At 41.4% G+C, this 19,473-nt stretch overlaps 1 protein-coding gene across 4 annotated transcripts in view; it reads right to left on the bottom strand.

The window, feature by feature from the left end:
• The window catches only part of tdrd12 (tudor domain containing 12), a 22,789-nt gene continuing 3,316 nt past the window's right edge, over positions 1-19,473 (bottom strand). Inside the window, exons 5-36 of one of the 4 annotated variants that reach the window (XM_044193323.1) lie at positions 19,414-19,469; positions 19,164-19,249; positions 18,619-18,796; positions 17,969-18,033; positions 17,769-17,884; positions 17,574-17,639; positions 17,407-17,458; positions 17,052-17,161; positions 16,075-16,143; positions 15,785-15,856; positions 15,372-15,423; positions 14,651-14,758; positions 12,178-12,363; positions 11,773-11,926; positions 11,487-11,614; positions 10,727-10,918; positions 10,469-10,597; positions 9,976-10,093; positions 9,700-9,839; positions 9,327-9,556; positions 8,246-8,327; positions 7,633-7,814; positions 7,062-7,269; positions 5,236-5,328; positions 4,802-4,974; positions 4,391-4,693; positions 3,581-3,645; positions 2,990-3,071; positions 2,598-2,711; positions 728-881; positions 486-546; positions 1-335 (exon numbers count right to left, since the gene is read on the bottom strand). In XM_044193323.1, coding sequence (XP_044049258.1) covers positions 262-335; positions 486-546; positions 728-881; positions 2,598-2,711; positions 2,990-3,071; positions 3,581-3,645; positions 4,391-4,693; positions 4,802-4,974; positions 5,236-5,328; positions 7,062-7,269; positions 7,633-7,814; positions 8,246-8,327; positions 9,327-9,556; positions 9,700-9,839; positions 9,976-10,093; positions 10,469-10,597; positions 10,727-10,918; positions 11,487-11,614; positions 11,773-11,926; positions 12,178-12,363; positions 14,651-14,758; positions 15,372-15,423; positions 15,785-15,856; positions 16,075-16,143; positions 17,052-17,161; positions 17,407-17,458; positions 17,574-17,639; positions 17,769-17,884; positions 17,969-18,033; positions 18,619-18,796; positions 19,164-19,249; positions 19,414-19,469 — 3,898 coding nt within the window. In that variant the 3' untranslated portion in view covers positions 1-261. Of the gene's footprint in view, positions 336-485; positions 547-727; positions 882-2,597; positions 2,712-2,989; positions 3,072-3,580; positions 3,646-4,390; positions 4,694-4,801; positions 4,975-5,235; positions 5,329-7,061; positions 7,270-7,632; positions 7,815-8,245; positions 8,328-9,326; positions 9,557-9,699; positions 9,840-9,975; positions 10,094-10,468; positions 10,598-10,726; positions 10,919-11,486; positions 11,615-11,772; positions 11,927-12,177; positions 12,364-14,650; positions 14,759-15,371; positions 15,424-15,784; positions 15,860-16,074; positions 16,144-17,051; positions 17,162-17,406; positions 17,459-17,573; positions 17,640-17,768; positions 17,885-17,968; positions 18,034-18,618; positions 18,797-19,163; positions 19,250-19,413; positions 19,470-19,473 lie in introns of all 4 variants that reach the window. The other 3 variants (XM_044193322.1, XM_044193326.1, XM_044193324.1) reach the window with 3 other exon arrangements.

The following is a 19,473-nucleotide window of genomic DNA, read 5'->3' on the forward strand; positions in this document are numbered from 1 at the left end:
AGCAGACACTTTTAACCTACAAGTTTAAATCTCGAGGTCCTGAATAGTTCACTAAATTCACTGCAGAAGTTTCTATTCCCACATCCCTAACTGTACAAGTTTTGTATATTATATATATATTATATATTAAGGAGGTCAAAGGTCACAGCACCAATACAACAGATGGCGGTATTTTTGTGATCCTGATAATAACAGATGACGGGAGTGTCAGGGAAAGACAAGATGAGGTGTTTTTTGTTTCTTAGCGTTTGTCCTTAATCTTCAGTCACTCTCGCTGCCGCTCTCCGAGTTCACATACTGGTTATCCTCTCCTGTGTTCTCCACAAACCACAGACCTGAAGACCAAACCACGAAAAGTACACACGTCAGTTCAGTGTAGCTACACAGCCAGTATTAAAAAGAGTACTACTTCACATAATTTTTCAGTTTCACAAGTTACAGTCAAATGTAGTCTCTCTCAGGTTTTCAGTGACTGTGGTTCTTACCATTTGGGGTGCTGTCTTCATTCTCTTCAAAGTGCTCCATGTCGTAACTCACAAAAATATTCTGTGAAAATAAACAACCTTGTTAAGTTCACAATTGCCCCCGAATCTGAAAAGCATCTAAAATGTACAGCAACAAAAACTGACCTTATTTACTAGTTAAAAAAAAGAGATTATTTTCCTACAGTTGACCTGAGGATTAAAATTAATTTCTGCTGTGGACTGAACAAAATGACCTCCAGTACCTTGCTCCTGAGGAGTCTTTCCCAGCATCCCTGCTGTTGTTTAACCAGTTTGAGGACCGGCTCATTGGACTTCATTTCCCAGCAGCAGCGGTCAGCAGCGATGTTGGCGTGAAGCTCCAGGTCGGCTCTGTAGGTCCGACCGTTCGCACTGCCACTGAACACAATCAAGAGAGAGAGAAAGCGTCAACCTGATCACACACTGAGGAAACATATGTTTTTTTCCTTTACTATGCTACACACAGAGCGATCGAATTTACTGTCATAAAATTCAGTTCCCTTCGATGTAAAATACCACATTCTGCCTGCACCGTACCCTCAGGCACTTCTCAGTCTGTCCTCGCCTCCGTCAAGCCCTCAGCCAGTCAGGGAGCAGGTCTGAGGCCACCATACACACTATTGTGCCACACAATTTTTCATTTGGGTTTTGTAACTCAGCCTGTACCCAGATTCTCCCAACCACCACCTCAGTGTAGGTGTACTTAAGTGCAAATGAAGTAGGGCTGCAAGTAACGATTGTTTCACAAAATGCTGATCAGTGCTTCCCAGGGCCTGAGGCGATCTCTTCATATATCTGGTTTTGTCCGACCAACAGTCCAGAACGGAAAGATGGTCAGTTTTATGACAATATAAATCCGAAAAAAGCAGAAATTCAGAGAAAGTCGGACCTGAAGTGAACCTCTGTTGAATTAATTTGTTGGTGCCTCTTTGTTTGAAGCGGTTTACATATTTTATTTTAAATTTACAACCACGCACACACGGAAACAGTTATTGTTCTTATATTTTCATGACACATCAAGATCAAATGATAAGAAATTAATTTATAATGTCCAGTTCTCTAATATCCAGATCTGTATGCACGGCAGTCTCTGTCATCTCTAACTCCACTATCACCCCCCCAAATCCCACCTGCCTTCCTGCAGGCACTGATCAGGTGATCTGTTGATTGGATTGGTCAACCAAACCACTACCAGGAAAATATACTAAAAACAACAACATTTAAAATCTGTGATTGTTGTTAAGCAAAACTGCTGAATTGAGACGAAACGACGCACTGCACTGGCACCAAAGTGTCAGCTAGCAGCCTTAGCTTGCAGACGGACGGTGTTGACTCTGGAGTCAAGACTTTAATAGCACCAATCACAAATAAGCTTGTAAACAAAGAATAAAGAAGGTAAGGTGTTGATGTCATGATGCCAACCAACTGTTATAATATAACTGTATAATAATCATGTGACACTAAAAATTGATTTTAAAACATTTTATTACAAAGCTAAGTAATTAAGAAGCTTATGCCAACAAACATTTCAAAATCATAAACACAGTATGGTCTGTAGATACTGTAATCTGTGGTGTCACTGCAGCAGAACAGCAGCAGTAAAAACCGTGATAACCATTTTTCTTTTCTCTGAATGAACTCCAAGACACCTCTAACTTAATTCTGTCCGTGCTAACATTTTGTGCCACATGACGTCACAGATTCATTTGATTATATCTTCAGCTGTGAAACAGCTCTGTTATTCAGAAACAACAGATTACAGAATACCTTTAGTGGCCAATGTACCAACAAAGAAAAATAATAGACTTTGTGGATGAGGTTTCCTACATACTTTAATACCTAATTATTAAACTGTAAACCTGAACTATGTTTGATGTGTTACTTTGATAGGACACCTGCAAGCCACTCAAAAACAAGTATTTTCATTGGCCATGGTGTAAACTCATGTCTGTGTGTATTTAATTTACACAAAGGCTGGCCATGCTAAACATGTACCCACTCCCACCGGTATAAAGTGCTCTGGATAAAAAGCTCCACTGAATGGTGGATGTGATGTGAAGTAAGTGAGCGATTGGTGGTCTGCTCCTGACAGACCTGTAAACGACTCTGTCAGGGTAGAAATCACAGCGCTGACGCTCCGGGTTCATCAGCTTCACCGTTACAATCACAGTGTCGGATCTCTGATACCAGCGGACCTGAGGGTGGAAACTGAAACACAACCAGAGGGGAAACAAATACATTTACCGTTTAGTTTTAAAATCAGCCTCCACTTCAAATTAAAATGTTGGTTGTGTCCAAGACACTAAACAACTGTAATTCCACTTGTACAGTCGGGATCATCTACTGTAGATTTGAAAAGGTAAGATTAACTTCTCTTTTTCCTCCACAACGTATTAAGAGTATACTTTGAAGAATAAACCATTTGTAAGTACAGAAGTTGTATTAGAAGGCGTTTTCTTTTAAAATCCAGAAAAGTCATATTGTACCTTTTGCTGGAGTCATAGCAGTCGGTCTCATTAGCGCTGATGACCTGCTGGCTGTTGCTTTGAGTGTCACCTGCAGGTACACCTGAACACACACACACACACACACACACACACACACACACACACACACAGTTTATACCCCGTATTTCAATACATGATTTACTGTGTGTTAGTAGTGGAGACAGATCACAATTATTAGCCGCAATGTTTTTCTCAGGTTCAGGAAACTGAAATTGTTTTTGCATGTAATTCTCCTAAATGTGGAAGCAGTTACAAAGTCTTGTTTTCACTCTGCCTCACTCTTACAAAGGCTGTTATTTACTAAATTTAATAATAAATACTATTTTATCAGCATCTGGAGTTATCTGTTTTTTGTTTAGTGACAGTTTGATCCACTTTTAGGCAAAAAGTTTAATCTAAAGTCCCCTTACAGTGTCACAATAATATAAAAAGTGTGATGTACAGTCTGAGTAATTATGCAGCTCTTCATATTTAATAATCTACATGATCAGCATGATGCTTCTCTGTGTCTATCTACAACTCTTACTGAAGTTTGGACTGTAATAGGATATCATTTTATTGTATTTTTACCATTTTCACAGGGGTTGAGCCAGGCATTCTGGCTGGTCGTGGGAAGTTCTGCTCCATCTCCGTTCCTGTGGATCAAAATCATAACGCTTCTGTTCAGTTCCCCATTTAGACCAAAAAAGCTGAAGCTAGAGACAAACTCCTCTGAGGGACTTTCTGTTCTCCTGATATTTTTAACATTTGTTCATACTGTTTAAATTTGTTTTCGGGGACTGAGGTGTCTTGCTATGATGTTGTTTAAGTGTAATTTGTTCTCAGGTCTCAGTGAGACTTTCTGAATAAATAAATCTTAACGAACTAACACGGCAGTCAAGAGCTGTTAGATCCTAAAATGCACTGGAGAGGAGTGTGTTCCCAGCTTTTCAAATGAAGTCATCACAAGCAGTAGAGCCCAACCAATACTGGTATTTCCCAGGCTGATACACTATCGATACTAAAAAAGGATTACAACATGTTGACACTTTTACATATGTATGGATAAACATTTCTGACTAGATTTACAACACACAACTACTTTGTAACATTAGCAATGAAAAGAGAAGATGGCTCAATTTCATGTTGGAACCTTAAAACATATCAAATTAAATTGGATGAAATGAGTTGTGCCACGGTACTGTGAGTTGGTAGGGAAATCCCTGCAGTGCGAGCACAGATGCAGGTTAAATGATTGTTGGAACATGTTTGTGATGTGATTTTTTCCTCAAGACTTGTGTGCTAATGTCCTAAATCTTTGACGCCTGAATAAAGATCAACAAATTTTAGGAGTATGAGGGGTAACCTATCTAAGCATAGTTCCTCAGTAAAGACACCAACCTCATCATCTGCTCAGCTGACTTCAGATCAGCAGTGTGGGTGTTTTTCTGTCCAATAGCTGCCTGGCTGGCCAACAGGGATTTCTGATCACACACTGGAACCCGGTGGGGTTCAGCTGCTGGTGGTACTGGTGGTGCTGGGACCAGGGACTGGATCATTGAAGATACTGGACTAAGTGGCTCACATGGTTTGAGAGGAGGAGGGTCAGCGAGCCTACTGACCTCAGCTGCCCTGAAGACTTCAGCCAGAACTTCCTCCTCAGCTTTGATCCTGACCTCCAGAGACGCCGGACCATCCCCTGACCTACAAACAACAAAGTGCTGCTTCATTTATCAGAGTGAAGGTGGCTGACATATTCTGACTCGGACCCACCACTTAGTCCACTTCTAGGACAGTTGAGTGTTTCCTTACCCAGAAATATGACCCGCCTCCTTGCCGCTGCTGGTCTTGGTCTCCTGGCAGAGCGCCTTCAGCAGGTCCAGATGCTCCGGGTTGCTGACTCCCATGCCAGTGTTCAGGATCTCTGACTGTAAGCTGTATTCATTGATCACAGTTTTCATACCTGGCATCTGGGTCACACGGACCTTGAAAAAAAAAACAAAAAAAAAAAACACAACAAGTAACAATTTTACTGGTACCAACTGCACCCAAAACATACCAGAATTCACATTAAACTTCTTATACAGACTGAAATTTGCTGACAAAATATTTTTAATCTAATTTGGACTTTTGGAGAAACCTTAAACTGTAAAATGAGGTACCTAAGAAACCTTGTGATCCGACTTTCTTTGTCCATCAGTAACCCACTGACTGAACGAGGAGATGATTGACAGGTAAAAACCTACCATGGGATCAACAAAAACGGTGTTTCCCAGACTGAAAACTGCTCTGGCTCGGTGCTGCAGACCTCGGATCTTCTGGCTGATCGCTCTGGTGACCTGTGAGCGAAAAAATGTCACACAATCACATGACCGACTGATCCAGGAAGTCCAGGACAGTGGAAGCCATCGATCTGACCACTAATATCTAATACTAATAATGCTAGGTGTCTGTAAGTTTAAATCAATTTAAACTCAAGACGGAGAATAGTTTTAATGCCAGTTAAATTTAAGGATCATTTTCACAATTGAAATAAAACTGAAAACTCAATTCTGTCAGAATATACTGAGAGTCTGTAGTTTCTAGTTGCCACAAAGAAACATACTGAAGCTCTAAAACAGATTCAGACTTGACATTTTTCACTGTATTTCAACAGTTTATAAATGCAGATGACCTTATTCTAGTTCTCCTGTTCTTGTTTTGTTTCTTTTGTTCTTTGTTCATTTAAAAATGTTATAAAAATAGAATTACCGCTCTGAGGTTTGTCTGCCTCTGCCAACCAGTCAAGTTGCAGTTTACATCCATGTCTGTCCAGACTCATAATATTTGTAATGAATACTTGGAAGGAAGTGAATAAAAAGGTATAAAGACATATCTCCGGGGCAGGCTATGTAGCAAATCAGGGCTGGATTCTCTCGTGATCTTGTGAATCCAGCTGCCTGGTTGGGCAGCAGGACTGCTTGCCACGTTCTCACGTGACGTGACAGCGACAGGTAATGCACCGTTAAGCTTGTTTGCCAACCACCGCAGAAGAAGACTTGGGAGGAGAGTGAAATCATAAATACAGAGCAGGAGGAGTTGTTTTTGTTTGTATGGAAGTTCCAAATAAAAGAAGAAAATAATCAAATGTGATGAAGTACGGTTATTTTAAACCACCTAATTGAATTTACAGAACAATTACTGTATCGTGATATATACCGTTACCGTGATATAAAAATATATATACCGTGATACAAGACTTTGGCCATATCGCCCACCCCTACTGTAAGAGATACATCACTTTCTGTGATAATCTGTTTCAGGAGACGTTTTGAAAGGGAACAAAGTCTGTATTTCACAGGAAGGTGGCATCAAGTCCTTACAAGTTAAGCGCCTGACTGCAGAGAGTGAGTGAGTGAGTTCTGCCAGCTGATAAAAAGCACCCTGTTCCTTCTGTTGAGCACCAGTAATATATTTTAGCTCAGACTGTGGTTCACAAAGATTATCGTACACAACTTTCAGAGCTGCAGGGTTTTTAGGAAATTTACTGATTTGAACAGGATCATGAGGTCACTGTAAGTGGGTTTTAAAGACAAATGTCTGTATTTTCAAGCTACTGCAAATCCTCTGACCATCAGACGGTCCAAAAACTGTATTTCTGGAGTGGCCAATCACTGCAACTCTGCTTAAATATGCAGTTCGACGGCAGCTGTGCACACGCCCCTTGGATCGGGGTGTGGGTTGCCAGGTTGCAGTGACAGATGGGTTGAAAGTATATGTAGTGTGTGGATTGTGTTTCATAGATGATCTGGCAACTTGGGTGATGTCAGACAAACATCCAAAACTTGGATCTGTGTATCACGATTATTAATAATAAAGTTTGAGGGCCATGCAGATTACGAGAGTTTCCCTGGAGAAACAACTAAACACGAGGGCGCCAGGAGATGGCCTTGAAATATGGGAGAAACCCGGGAAAAACGGGAGTGTTGGCAGGTATGAATTTAGTTTGTCAAGTAAATTAATAGAGCAAACACAGGAATAGTGCTAATGTGTTTGTGTATTTGAGAGCAAAGTGAGAAGGGGAGCAGGAAACCTTGGGGTGCCAGTCGGTCTCTGCGTCGACTGGTTTGACCCGGCAGACGATGATCTCCACGGCCTGGCCGGGCAGAGAGTGAAACTGCTCCGGGAGCTGGAGGAGCTGATGGGATTTGACCTCTTCCTCCTTTCCCACATCAATAAACCGAACGAAGACGCTGAAAAACAGCCGGTCAACTCTGTCTGGGACAGACAGGATCTTCACCCTGCCGCAGGGAGCACACAGTCACAATATATTTATCTGCGGTCCGGAGACTTGTACTGATGTCAAAAGTAAAATGAGCTTCAGTTTATAAACCAGTAAAATTTAAATTATTTAATTAAATTACATCAAATTTAAATGTTAAGAAACCAACATGAATCAACTGGTAGCCTGCTAACTAACCAGCAGCCCCATTTAGCAAAGACACTAACTAAGATACTGGTTACTTGCCCGCTCTGCTTCACCAACAGAATATCACGCTAAAAACAAACAGCATTTGGGCTTCAAGTGTTGTGACCGAAGTAGGTGTTTCAGGCCTGAAAAGTGCGAACACCCCCTAAAGTTGTATTTAGACTGCATGTCAGACCTGTGGAAGACCTCGTCCTCCTGCACGGCGTATAAGCCTCCCTCCAGCACCTCCTTGGCTCCAGGTTTCTTGTCAGCAAAGAAAGAATTCATCTCAGACGCCATGCTCATGAAACCTCCGTCCTCCTTCCTGACGATACGACCGTAGAACACTGATGCCGTCTTAATGTAGAGAGGCACGACCTGGGAGCATCGGACACAACACAGGTCCGACTTTACTGCAGTGTACTCATAGATTTTGGTGTAGCAACAGACGACACTATGGTTGCTTTATTAAATATTTTGTAAAAAAGAATTGAAAAAAAGAAGAAGTGGTTTTAATCATGATGAAGGCCAGGAACTGCGTAAAGGGAATAAAATACAGTGAGCTTCTGCTTCACATCAGGATCTAGGACAAATAATAATCATTTGAAATCAAAGACCTGATTATGAGTTCCAAGAATGAGATTTACACTTAGTAACAGAGTAAAAAGTAGGCAAATGTTTGTATTTTTTGTATATGTGCAACCAATAATTAATTCTTGTTTCCTGTCTGTCTGAAGTGTCTGATGGCCATTCAGAATGAAAAGTGTAGTCATGGACTAAAGTAGAGACAAAGATGTAAATGTCCTCACTTCTATGACTCCTGAGGCAGGAAGCACAGACTGATCCAGGTGGGAAATGAGGCTGTGACGGTCGGGACACACACTGCCGTCTCTGCAAAAGAAAACACACAGAATCATATTATGTGGCTCAGTTTCTCATTTATTAAAAAAATAATAATTAAAAAAAGGTACTGTGTGGAGTTTTCAGAAAATACTTGTTATTTACGACACCAGTCAACATTAAGTGAATTGCAGTCAGCATCCTGTTGCTCGCACTCGCACTCTGTAGCAACACAGACCGAGACTGAGACTGACTGAGGCCAGTTTGACGACAGGGAATACAGTACCGAGGTGATTTACAGAGGCTCCGACCAGTATTTTCCAAGCTACTGTAGCTGTCATGGGCGGGTGCCGGGAGTTTGTTGACGTTAGTGGACTCCATTTCTAAACTAACGATAGCAAGTGTTGCACACTGTTGGCGCTGAAGAGAGGCAAGGCACTCGAGAGCGCACACAAACTTCTCGGAAAAAACGTCCAGAGTCCTTTACATTGAAATCAGTCCACAGGCTGTTATAGGCAACCGAGAAAGTCTAATTTTTTAAATTACGTTACAATCCATTAACAGATTGGCCATAAAAAGCGATTATTACATGTTAAAAAATCCACACAAGTACCTTTAAATCTGTAATGAACCAGAAATCTATGTTTCACAAACTTAGCCAGACCTGGCCCAGTGGATTCCAACCATAATACATGGATGCAAAAAAAAAGTGCAAGTTTTTATTCCAAAAGTCTACAGCACCTTGTGACACTGAGAAGCTCATCGTCTCACATCGACGTGTGAACAGATGTAATGAGCAGCTGCAACCAGTTCATGTTTGATTAAAGACTTAAAAGGATTAATCATTTGTCACTTGTTTTTGTAAATTGACTTTCTTTGAATTAATCGATTAACTGACTAATTGTTTCAGCTCTGGACTGTAGTTAAAAATGTGTAATGTAATGTGTTGATTACACTGAGCAGCCCATACAGCTAAATAAGAGTCAACAGAAATATCAATATAAACCACAGAGCCATTTTCTCATTATTTGAAGAAGTGGAAAAGCTGACCTGCAGACTCCAAAGCTCTTCAGGTAGCTACAGAGAGGCCTGTTGGTCTTCTGGTCCTCCCGGGCCACATGGACGCCCTGGGCAAAGGACAGCAGCTCAGGGGGCAGCGGGGAGTTGGTTCGCACCAGGTAACGCAGAACCCCAACTACATGACAGGCATTCCTCTCAGAGATCAGCAGCACCGACCTGGTGAGATGAGGGCAGCTCCCTGTTTGATCCTGAGAGGAAACCTTGGAAAGAAATCCCAGAAATCAGAGAAACCTTATAGCTGCAAACGTGGATACTGAAACTGTGGTTATGTTAATGCATTGATCATTTATACAGGGATAAAAAGATTGTATCCACCAAATTAATCCTGTCCGTTCGTTCTTACTTGTTCAGAAATGTTTCTGAAGTTTTCGGCCATGCAGAAGAGTCGGCTGCCGAATACTTTGGGAGAAGTGGGGAAGCCATAGTGGACGACACAAGTCGCATCTCTGATTCCCAGACATTTCAGACACTCGTTGGTGGTCACTACGGGTCAAAAGTCAAAATGAAAATGTCAGCAGCACTATTAATGTTCAGGAAGGAAATTCAGTGAATTGCTCGAATTGTTTTATAATGATAATGTTCTCCATGTTGGCAGTTTCCAGAAATATATTCAGTTTACCCAGAATAACATGAGTGCCAGTGCCGATGTCTTTCCTCCACTGCTGGATGACGAATTCAAACTGGTGTGTTAACCCCTCGTGGGTCTTGAGGCAGAATACTGATTTGTTGCTCACGGCCTGAAGATAAATAAAAGACTCTGGTAAACTTAAAATAAAACTCCCCTCTGGTTTCTCTTTCCACTGTCAGATGTCATCAGTGCACTCTATCTGTAGATTATGAATGTGGATGGAGCGTGGTAACGATAGAGGAGTTATCCCACTTGCGGATAAGAGACTGTCATTGAAAACAGTTATCCTGTCTTGTTGTTGCATTGCTCTCTGGTACACTAATGCTTTTTGTTAATATACCAATTTGCAGAAAAGACAAACTCACACAACTTTCTATTATTATAGACACAGTGTACTGAACCTTAGCATGTTAAGGTGATATTGTTCCTAAATTAAAGATTCAAAGCACTGGAATGCACAGTATAACTGAAGCCGTCGTTTCACCTTGAACACATCTTCAACCTCCTGAGCAGAGTTGGCTACGATCAGAGTCTTCTGGCCGAGATTGGGGTTGAAATCCAAGGCACCCAACAGTACTGAGATCTTACTGTTCTCTAGAGTCATGAGGATGATCTGTAGGAAGACAAACATGTCCACAAACTGAAAATCTCATCAGAACACACAGCTGAGCATTAGTCTACACAACTTATGGCAGCGGCTGCAACATAAAGTTGTAATTATTGATGATTCGTTGAGACTGACCTGCTGAACGTTAGCATAGAGAGCAGCTTCCTCAGGGACAGTCATGACAATACAGGGGTATGGCATGTGATTGGCTAACAAACCCTCCATGTGACTGGACCATCTTTTCGCCACAGCGACGAGCTGCTGAGGACTGGAAGCCTTCTCCTCGCTGGAGGTCACCTTGTGGAAATGCTGCAAGATGGTCGCCATCTAACGGGAGAACATTCATGTTTAAATATTGGAAAAGTTTTACCTTGGGTGTAAAAGCAAATGATGTGGATGTGACCGCAACATATTCATGAAATAAGTGAAAGTTTAGAGAATTAAGGCTTTCAAAAATCCTGGAAAAAGTCTAAGAAACAAGCCTTTATCTTCGTAAATTTGAAACTTAATTCTAAAATTTAACAAGTGCAGAACTTTGCATTTGAACAAAAAACATTTATCATCATCAAGCAGGTTTTGTATTTTTCTGAAATGACAACTGTCACCTGCGGATATTGTCAGTTGTAGAGAACATTAATTTCAAACCACAGAGCGGGCTAGACTAGAAAATAAAACATTTGTGTCTTGTCTGTTGAATCCCCTGTAGACTGATGTGTGCATTATTTACACTTGTCCAAAGACTGTTTTCAAAGAGAAAGCAAGAGCAGACAGTTTCAGTGCGTCAGTGAGTCTTCACTATGGAAAGTATCTTGCCGACCACATTAGTTCCAGTTGGCCGGTTAGCAGCTACTGTAGCTCAGAAGCTGCTGAGTGTGAATGATCAGCAGACTGTCACCTGGTCTGGAGCAAGAGTAAAGAGCCGGTCGGCCTCGTCTAGCACTAGGTGGTACAGACGCAGGAACAGGAAGCAGTGGCAGGACAGCAGACGGACCAAACTGAAGGGAGTGGTCACTAACAACAGGCCTGGTAGAAATAAAAATAGAAAATTTAGGAAATTATATGACAACCTTAGTTTGGAATGATTCCACAAATAAATGCATTTAGAGATTATAGCCTCACAAATGTAGAGTCATTAGCTAACCACTAGCAGACCGAGATGTCTGAGATTATGCTTTACTCACAGTTTTTGGGGATCCTGACAGCCTTGGCTTCGTCTTTGCCGACGCCCAGCAGCACGATGACAGGGTGGAGGGCTGGGGCGACCTTGAGCTCCTCCAGGTGGTCATACACCACCTGGACCTTCTCCCAGCCTGGACACAGAACCACGGCTATGGGCTGGACACACATCAACACAGAAAGTACAGATCCAAAAATTAGAACACCATCCTCTGAAAACAACAAGTCTTACAATAAACTAAATGACAGCACAGTCAATCAAATGATGGTGCTGTATAAAGGGATGCGTGGTTCAGTTTTCACAAAATGTAAATAGAGTATTTTAGAATTTTAATGTAGTGAATATAAGTTTTGGATGAGGTAGCCTTGGAATAAAATAAGCCACTTTCATCCAGTAAATCAGTACTCACCCCTGCGCTGGAGGTGAGGGAGGTGAAGATGGAGTTGAGCAGGATGTGGGTGAGGAGCGGGGCGAGGTAGCTGAGTGGCTGGTCAGCGTTGTGGGAGACGATGACTGTGTTGCATCCTCGAGCCACAGCTGGCCAGCTGTAACGGTCAGCTGGAGACAGAGCGCTGTACTGCTTCCTCCGCAAGACCTGGAGACAGATCGGTCGTCTTGTGAAACTCGGATGGAGTTTAAACATTCAGTGCGAATAAACATCTTTCCCAAATACAAACTGTCCACAACAAAAAAATATCCCCCCAACTGTTTCACCTCCCTTCCATAAGTCCTAAATTCATCACCAGCTCTTGTGTCAGTGACAATTGCGGCTGATCAAGGGAAGGTCACTGATGGATCTGCAGCCCACCCAAGATCTCCCCTCTGCTGCCTGAACTTCAACACTGCCAAAAGCCATCCAGGGCTACCTCTGATACCTGGAGACTGTCTGGCACCTGGAACTGCTTCAGCTGCAGTTTGGAGGGACATCCACTGAGCTGTGGACAGGCTGTAGTGGCAGCTGTGGTTGGTACTGGCAGCTTCTTACCATCATCGCGCTTGTCAGCAGCCACTACAGCGTCAGCCAACCACGGGTAGTGTCTATGTCTCATTCTTCCAAATAAATACTGAACAAACCTGCTCTTTCTACCATTTTATGACTCTATTAGGATGCTAATTATATTTATTAAAGCCCCTATGTGTAGAATGTAAAGATTTCTCTATTTAGACGGTGTAGTCCCTCATTCGTCCAGGAGTGTTCTATCGTAGAAAAGGTTTCAGTCGTAGTCATCTGGACACTGTTTTCAGAATCAAGACGTTTCGGCTCCCTGTTAACTGTTAAGTGCTAATGCTAATCAGGCACTTAACAGTGATGAAGTAGATGCAGCCAGAGAACAATAGGCCTGATTACTGATTACTGGGCCATCTTGAAACTATTAGGTCAGTTTCAGGTGAAACTAGCTATTAACAGATACTCAGGCAGATTCCCTCCTGAGGGCGGGGCTTATGTAACTCAGATTAGCTTAAATTTCCAGTTCCCGTCCAATTTTTTCACAATTGAGAATGACTTCCGGATGGGAGCCGAAACGTCTTGATTCTGAAAACAGTGTCCAGATGACTACGACTGAAACCTTTTCTACGATTTCTCTATTTAGCATCCCGAGTGACAGTATCAGAAAATACACTATGGCAGACACCAATGCACGGCACTACACCCCTCCCCCCACAGATGCAACCTCGGGACACTGACATGAATGGACTGAAAGCAACACAGACTGATGCGGTTTCCTTTTTCAACAAAAATCATCAAACATAATTTGAAAGATACTATAATAACATTAAATGTAACACAGAATATGGATGACATACTTTATCTGACACTTAGATGGAAATGCTGTTCTAATAATGGTGTAAATTGGAGTTACAGTGGGCAGGCTTCAATCGTCAAACTAGTTCTTGTAACAGCAAAGATTAAACAACCAACATCACAACAGATATGAACTACCATTGATCTGATTAAACCCACCGAAAATGTTCAAGAAACTGAAAAGATCTATATTAAGTAACATTTCACAAAATAACACAATACGGCTCAAGTTACAAAACCTTATGGCAATAATAAGACAAAATTACCTATTAAGGGCTGTTGGGCAGGCTTAATTAATCAGTTGTTACTCACTCACTCTTAACAGCATGATTCTATTCTGAAACATTTCTCCACGTATATATATATATATATAAAAAATAAATAAACTAACTTTATAAAGAATTTTCAGGTAAGTTTAATATATCACTTAGCCCCTTTGAACTTATTTTTATTAGTTATGTTACAGGCTTCCTGTTTACATTGTAAGAAGATGCTACAAAAATTTCCTACCAACTGATTCACATGACTCACAGCTTTATTAGCTAAGACATTCCTTTTAGTTTTAATGGTGCAAGCTGATTCAGTAGACCCCTAAATTAAAACGAGCTTGTAGTTTCTCCTCCCTGTAAAGCACTTTGTAACTTCGGTTTTGAAGTTTTCTTGCTTGCTAGTTTACAAAGATCTTAGTAAGGACTTTACACACTAACTTAGTAATGGTTTTACAAATAACTCGCACATCCCAAGCCAGATAGAAAAGAATAAACATTATTGTAACAACAACAAACTTTATTTGCACAGGCTTTTTCAGAACACAGTAACATTAAGCTTTGTATTTCTTCATAATTTTCCAAACTTAGGAAAAAATACTTTTTAATTTAAAAACTGGAACCCTGTTATTAACAGTAAAACAATTCTGATAAGTTATTTTCAATTAAACCTGTAAGTGAAGGTCACTAAGTGAATTTGTTGTGACACACTGTTTCATGTCTCCTACAATCTGTTTTTGTCTTACTTTCCATTTTTCTCATTATCAAATCTAAATAGCCTCAAACAAAACTCAGAGCACATTCTTGTTTACCAAGCGGAGAGCATCGGTGATGGGGGCATCATCCAGGCCGGTGCAGGAATCCACTGGGAGTGCAGAGTGCACCAGAATCCCAGTCCTCCTGGGATCGCTGGGAACAACCTGAGGACAGGAGAAACAAACACAAATGAGACAGTAATTATGGTGGCAACATCATAAAGACCAATGTCCCACCTGCTGCAGTGCATCCTGGCATCACATGACACTGAGGTCAACAGATTTTGCAGCCCAGGTGAATTGAAGGTTTTTTTGTGTTTAATTTTGGCTTAAATGACCAATGTATCAACTAGGGTTTAGGTCAATTTTTAGGGTTTCCAACAGTTTTTTTGGTGGAGGTGGGTCATCTCAGCCTAAGTAAACACCACCTCATAAAACAAACAAAAAACATTAATGTACTTTTATGGAAAAAAAACACATGAACCTTAATGGAGAGCAGAGGTGGTATTTTGCACAGCAAATGCCACGAACCTAATGACTGCTCCTTCAGGCCACTATCTACTAACTAAACAGACGTATATTTACAAGCAGCCAGCATGACAGATAAAGAACAGTCTCCTCCTTCAGCTTGATGGATTCAATCAGGCAGTTTTTGGGTTCTTGGGTTGCCACCACAACAGGCACCTACAACCTTCAGACCACAACTCTGAGCAGCAGCTTCTGCAATGTAAAACATTTTGTTTGTAATTTAAGTTTATAATGAACTGAGAAAACCCACCGCGTTGTCTGCATCGGGGTTCAGAGGCTCCGGGTTCAACCACTCCAAAAGGCTGCATTCAAAAACGTTGGATATCATTAGTATTTAAACCCCCCATAAGATAATACTATTTTAACAGCAAACTCTAAGAAGCTTTGCCTTGGATACTATTTAACAGTTTTTCTTTACTAACATATAATCATACTACCTTTTCAATTACAATTTTTTTTGGAATTACTCTCAACCATTAACTTACAGGCTGAGATTTGTAGTAACCTGACAAGCCACCAGGTGTTCATTGCCATTATCAGTTAGTGAACTCTACAGGAAACCAACACTCCTGTCCCGTTTTGTCTTTGTTGATGCAACATTGACTCATCACTAAGCATATATTTGTTTGTTTGCGAATCTTTCCTCTCTGAGCTGCAGCTCACCGTGAACAGGCCCAGTCCTCTTCACTCCTCCACATCTTCTCTGCTGGTCCTGACTCCACTGATCTACTCGAACTGCTGAAAAACAGACAGACAGAGTGGAGCTGATCACCTGAGACACAAAAATTAACTTTCCACCTGGTATCAGAATGTGTCTGGTATGCAGATCTAATCTAGCTGGATTACATTTACATCCGATATTTACACTGTAATACAGTCATGCTGTAACAGATATAGGTCTAATGTTGGGAAAGAAGTTTTCAACACTACGAGTGCAGAACATTTTACTGTACCTCGTTTCTTCATCTGCCAGATGTTCAACCTCACTGCTCTCATGAAGACCTTCAGCTCCACTTTTTCCACTAATAAAATATAAATCCAGCCAAAGCATGCAGTTACTAAGGGTGACTATTTGGTTCACTCAACATAAAAAACAACAACAAGGAAATCAGCTCAATTAACTAATATTGACATTTGAAGTAAGAAAACATCGATCAGTCACTTGCCAGCTTCCTCACCTCATACTGCTCATCAAAGGAGCTGTTGAAATGGTACATACTGGTATATTCTTTTGAGTATTTTGGCCTCTATTTGTTTACATGTTAGCAAATTGGAACCATTAAAAGTCATAGGAGAAAATGATATCCTCGGAAAGTGTTAGATGTCAAACGCATCGGTATCGTTCAGTGTGACTGTGTGTTAAAGGCCCAGTGTGGAGGATTTAGTGGCATCTAGTGGTGAAACTGCAGACTGCAACCATTTGAATACCGCTCGCCTCACCCTCCCAAGCGGTTAGGAGAAACTACGGTGGCTGCGAAACTCGTGAAAAATGCGAACGGCCTTATCTAGAGCCAGCGATTGGTTTGTTCATTCTGGGCTATAGTAGAAACATGGCGGTGCAACATGGCGATCTCTGTGGAAGGTAGATAAAAACGGCTTATTCTAAAAGGTAATGAAAACAACGATTCTTATTTTCAGGTGATTAAACGCTAACAATGAAAACATACTTATATTATATTCCATTTCTGCCAATAGCTCCTCCTAAATGTTACACACTGGACCTTTAAGATTTGACCGAGTTATGACTCCGAGAAGCAGTACGATTTTTGGTATTCACCTCACACAGTAGCACTTCACATCCTGTAATTTCAATGGTTAAAATGTCATTCGGGCATGATGGGTTAAATTAGCACAGAGCACAGTGAATATTTCATTCTGCACCTCCCCCTGTAATTCTAATCCAGTCCGAATGAGAATTTAGTCAGTTAACTGAATCGTTGAAGGTGTGCTTGCAGCATACACTTCCTGTCCTGTGCAGGTGCTGGAGGCTGCAGTCGTCTCTTCAGGTCGACAGTCTTTTAGCTCTTCATGCTGACTAACCTGGAAAAACAAACAAGCTTTTGGTTCTAGATTTATTGCTCAGGAGTTACTGACCAAATTGTACAGGTGAGATACAGTATGATACCCAACTACCACGTTTGTATGCACTCCATTACAGCAGGCAGAAAAAGAGTCAGAAAAACCTCTTTGAAAACAACAGGCCTCCAGGAGTTTAGACTCCTGTGGACATAACCTATAGCCTCACGAGTGTGTCCAAAAATGTGCTGAAAACTACATATACTCACACTGGGAGCCACCTGCTGGTAGCTGCTGCCAGGATTCAGAAACTTCAGGAACCTGTGGGGTACAGGAAGCGCTCGGTGAGTATCAACAGGTCATATTAAAAAGACATGAAACGTGGTTTCAGCCAATTACATGAGAGACACTGTACTTGACTGAGATCAACTCTCACCTGAACAGACTGAGGTTTTTGGTCAGAGCTGCAGCCAGAGACGAGTCTGTGTCCTCTGATGAGTCACTGAACATGAGAGCAGGTCGGTTAACTTAGATTTACATTAAATAAACTACATATACTATGACATAACCCGTCCTTACTTGTTTCTCAGTTCAACATTAGACTGCTGAACCGAACCAAATGCGTGCTAACCTCTCTGCAGCAGCAGTGTCTGAGACCTTCTTTGATTGGATGCCTGGAGACAGTTGTTCTCCTGTGACCTTTGACCTGCCGCCTTCCTCAGACGTCTTCAGCTTATGTTGTTGGCTCTAAAGCAGCAGAGAGGTCAGAGGTGAGGATGTGTGGATATCCACTGCAGAACTGACAGTACCACAGTGAGCAGAGCCGCTGACCTGAGGTGTAAAGGAAGCTGTCAGCCAATCACCTGCTCCGGCTGCAGCCAGACCTTCTGACATCACTGAGGGTTAAACCAGATTAGAGTCAGTGTGAATTAGAGTCGGGTTAAAATCTAAATTATTACAACTGACAAAACAATCTGACCTCAAGGTCCTTTTAGTAGCTGTTCTGGGGCTTTCGATCATATCGCATGATAATCAGCAGATGGGAGTTTTCGCTGCTGGTTCTCAGATGTCCAAATTAGCATTTTTTCTGATTACTTTACAGATTTTTTGTCCATGTTGGCTTAAAAGTTCTTAAAATTTCAAAAAACAAAATGGAATTTTGAACATCTGCAACTACATGACAAAATGAAAACGCCCATCTTTTGATGAATATCGTGTGATATGAGCGAAAGCTCCAGAAACACTATCAAATGGACCTTGAGGTGAGATTGTTTTGTCAACTGCTGTCATGATGATCCAGTGTTTGTCACGTCCATCTCCGCAAAGGTCTGCGTGTAGCCTAAAATGTTTAACCTGACTGACTACACATGTGGACGTGTCTACATAAGCAGACACGCAGTGTAGTGTGAACTACCGCTGTCCGCCACGCTGTCCATGTATGTCATGAAATACGTGACACGAAGTCACATCTGTGCGTTTACCAGGAGGTGGTTGGGTTTGTGCCGTCGGCTTGTTTGAGGTCGCGCAGACAGTCTGGGTTAAGATGCTGGAGGACAACATGACGGGAAATTGGTCCACCTCGTCCAGCCCGCCGCCATCAGCTGACTCTCTGATGTAATACGCAAACTTCTTGGCCACCAGATCGTCATTCACACAGATCTGAAAAAATAAATAAATAAATAAAAATCAACAAAATCCTGGCAATTCATTTCTCTATGTGCAAAAATACAAGCTCTGATAACAAATTGCACAAGGAAATGTAAGTGAAAACACAACACAATATAAAATAACTGTCAACCGTCAAGAAACAAGAGACGAGCCGATAAAAACTGGATGTGGTCAACAATGTTACATTTTTAAAATGCTAATTTGTAGGTAAGACTTCAGAGATCAAATTAAAGGAGCAGATTTTATGTATGATCTTATCTATATTTATGTATATATCTGTGTTAAAACTAAATGTTTGAAGCTCTTTTTCTGAATTAATGTGACTTTCTAAATCCTACACTGAGGAGTCAGAGTTCACCTTGATGTTCCCTACGGTCAGATAAAGCTCAACAGAGGTGGAGTCTGACTCGGATTCAAGCAACACGGCCTCCGTCCGGGTCGACGCTGGTGGAAGGAAGCAAACTTTCAAAGTGACTCCTTGCAAAAGATTGCAAATACGTTTTAACATCAATCTCACCGCAATATCTCAAAAGTTTAGGGTACATCAAATGTTGCTTCTAAAGATGTAAAATCTACAGAAAAAAAACAAAAAACACGACAATTGTCACCTTGCAGCAGGTTGTGCAGGTAGAGTGTAGCAGAGCTGTCCCACTGAGTGGACGAACTGC

Source organism: Siniperca chuatsi, linkage group LG4 (assembly GCF_020085105.1).
Source record: "Siniperca chuatsi isolate FFG_IHB_CAS linkage group LG4, ASM2008510v1, whole genome shotgun sequence".
NCBI classification, from domain to species: domain Eukaryota; kingdom Metazoa; phylum Chordata; class Actinopteri; order Centrarchiformes; family Sinipercidae; genus Siniperca; species Siniperca chuatsi.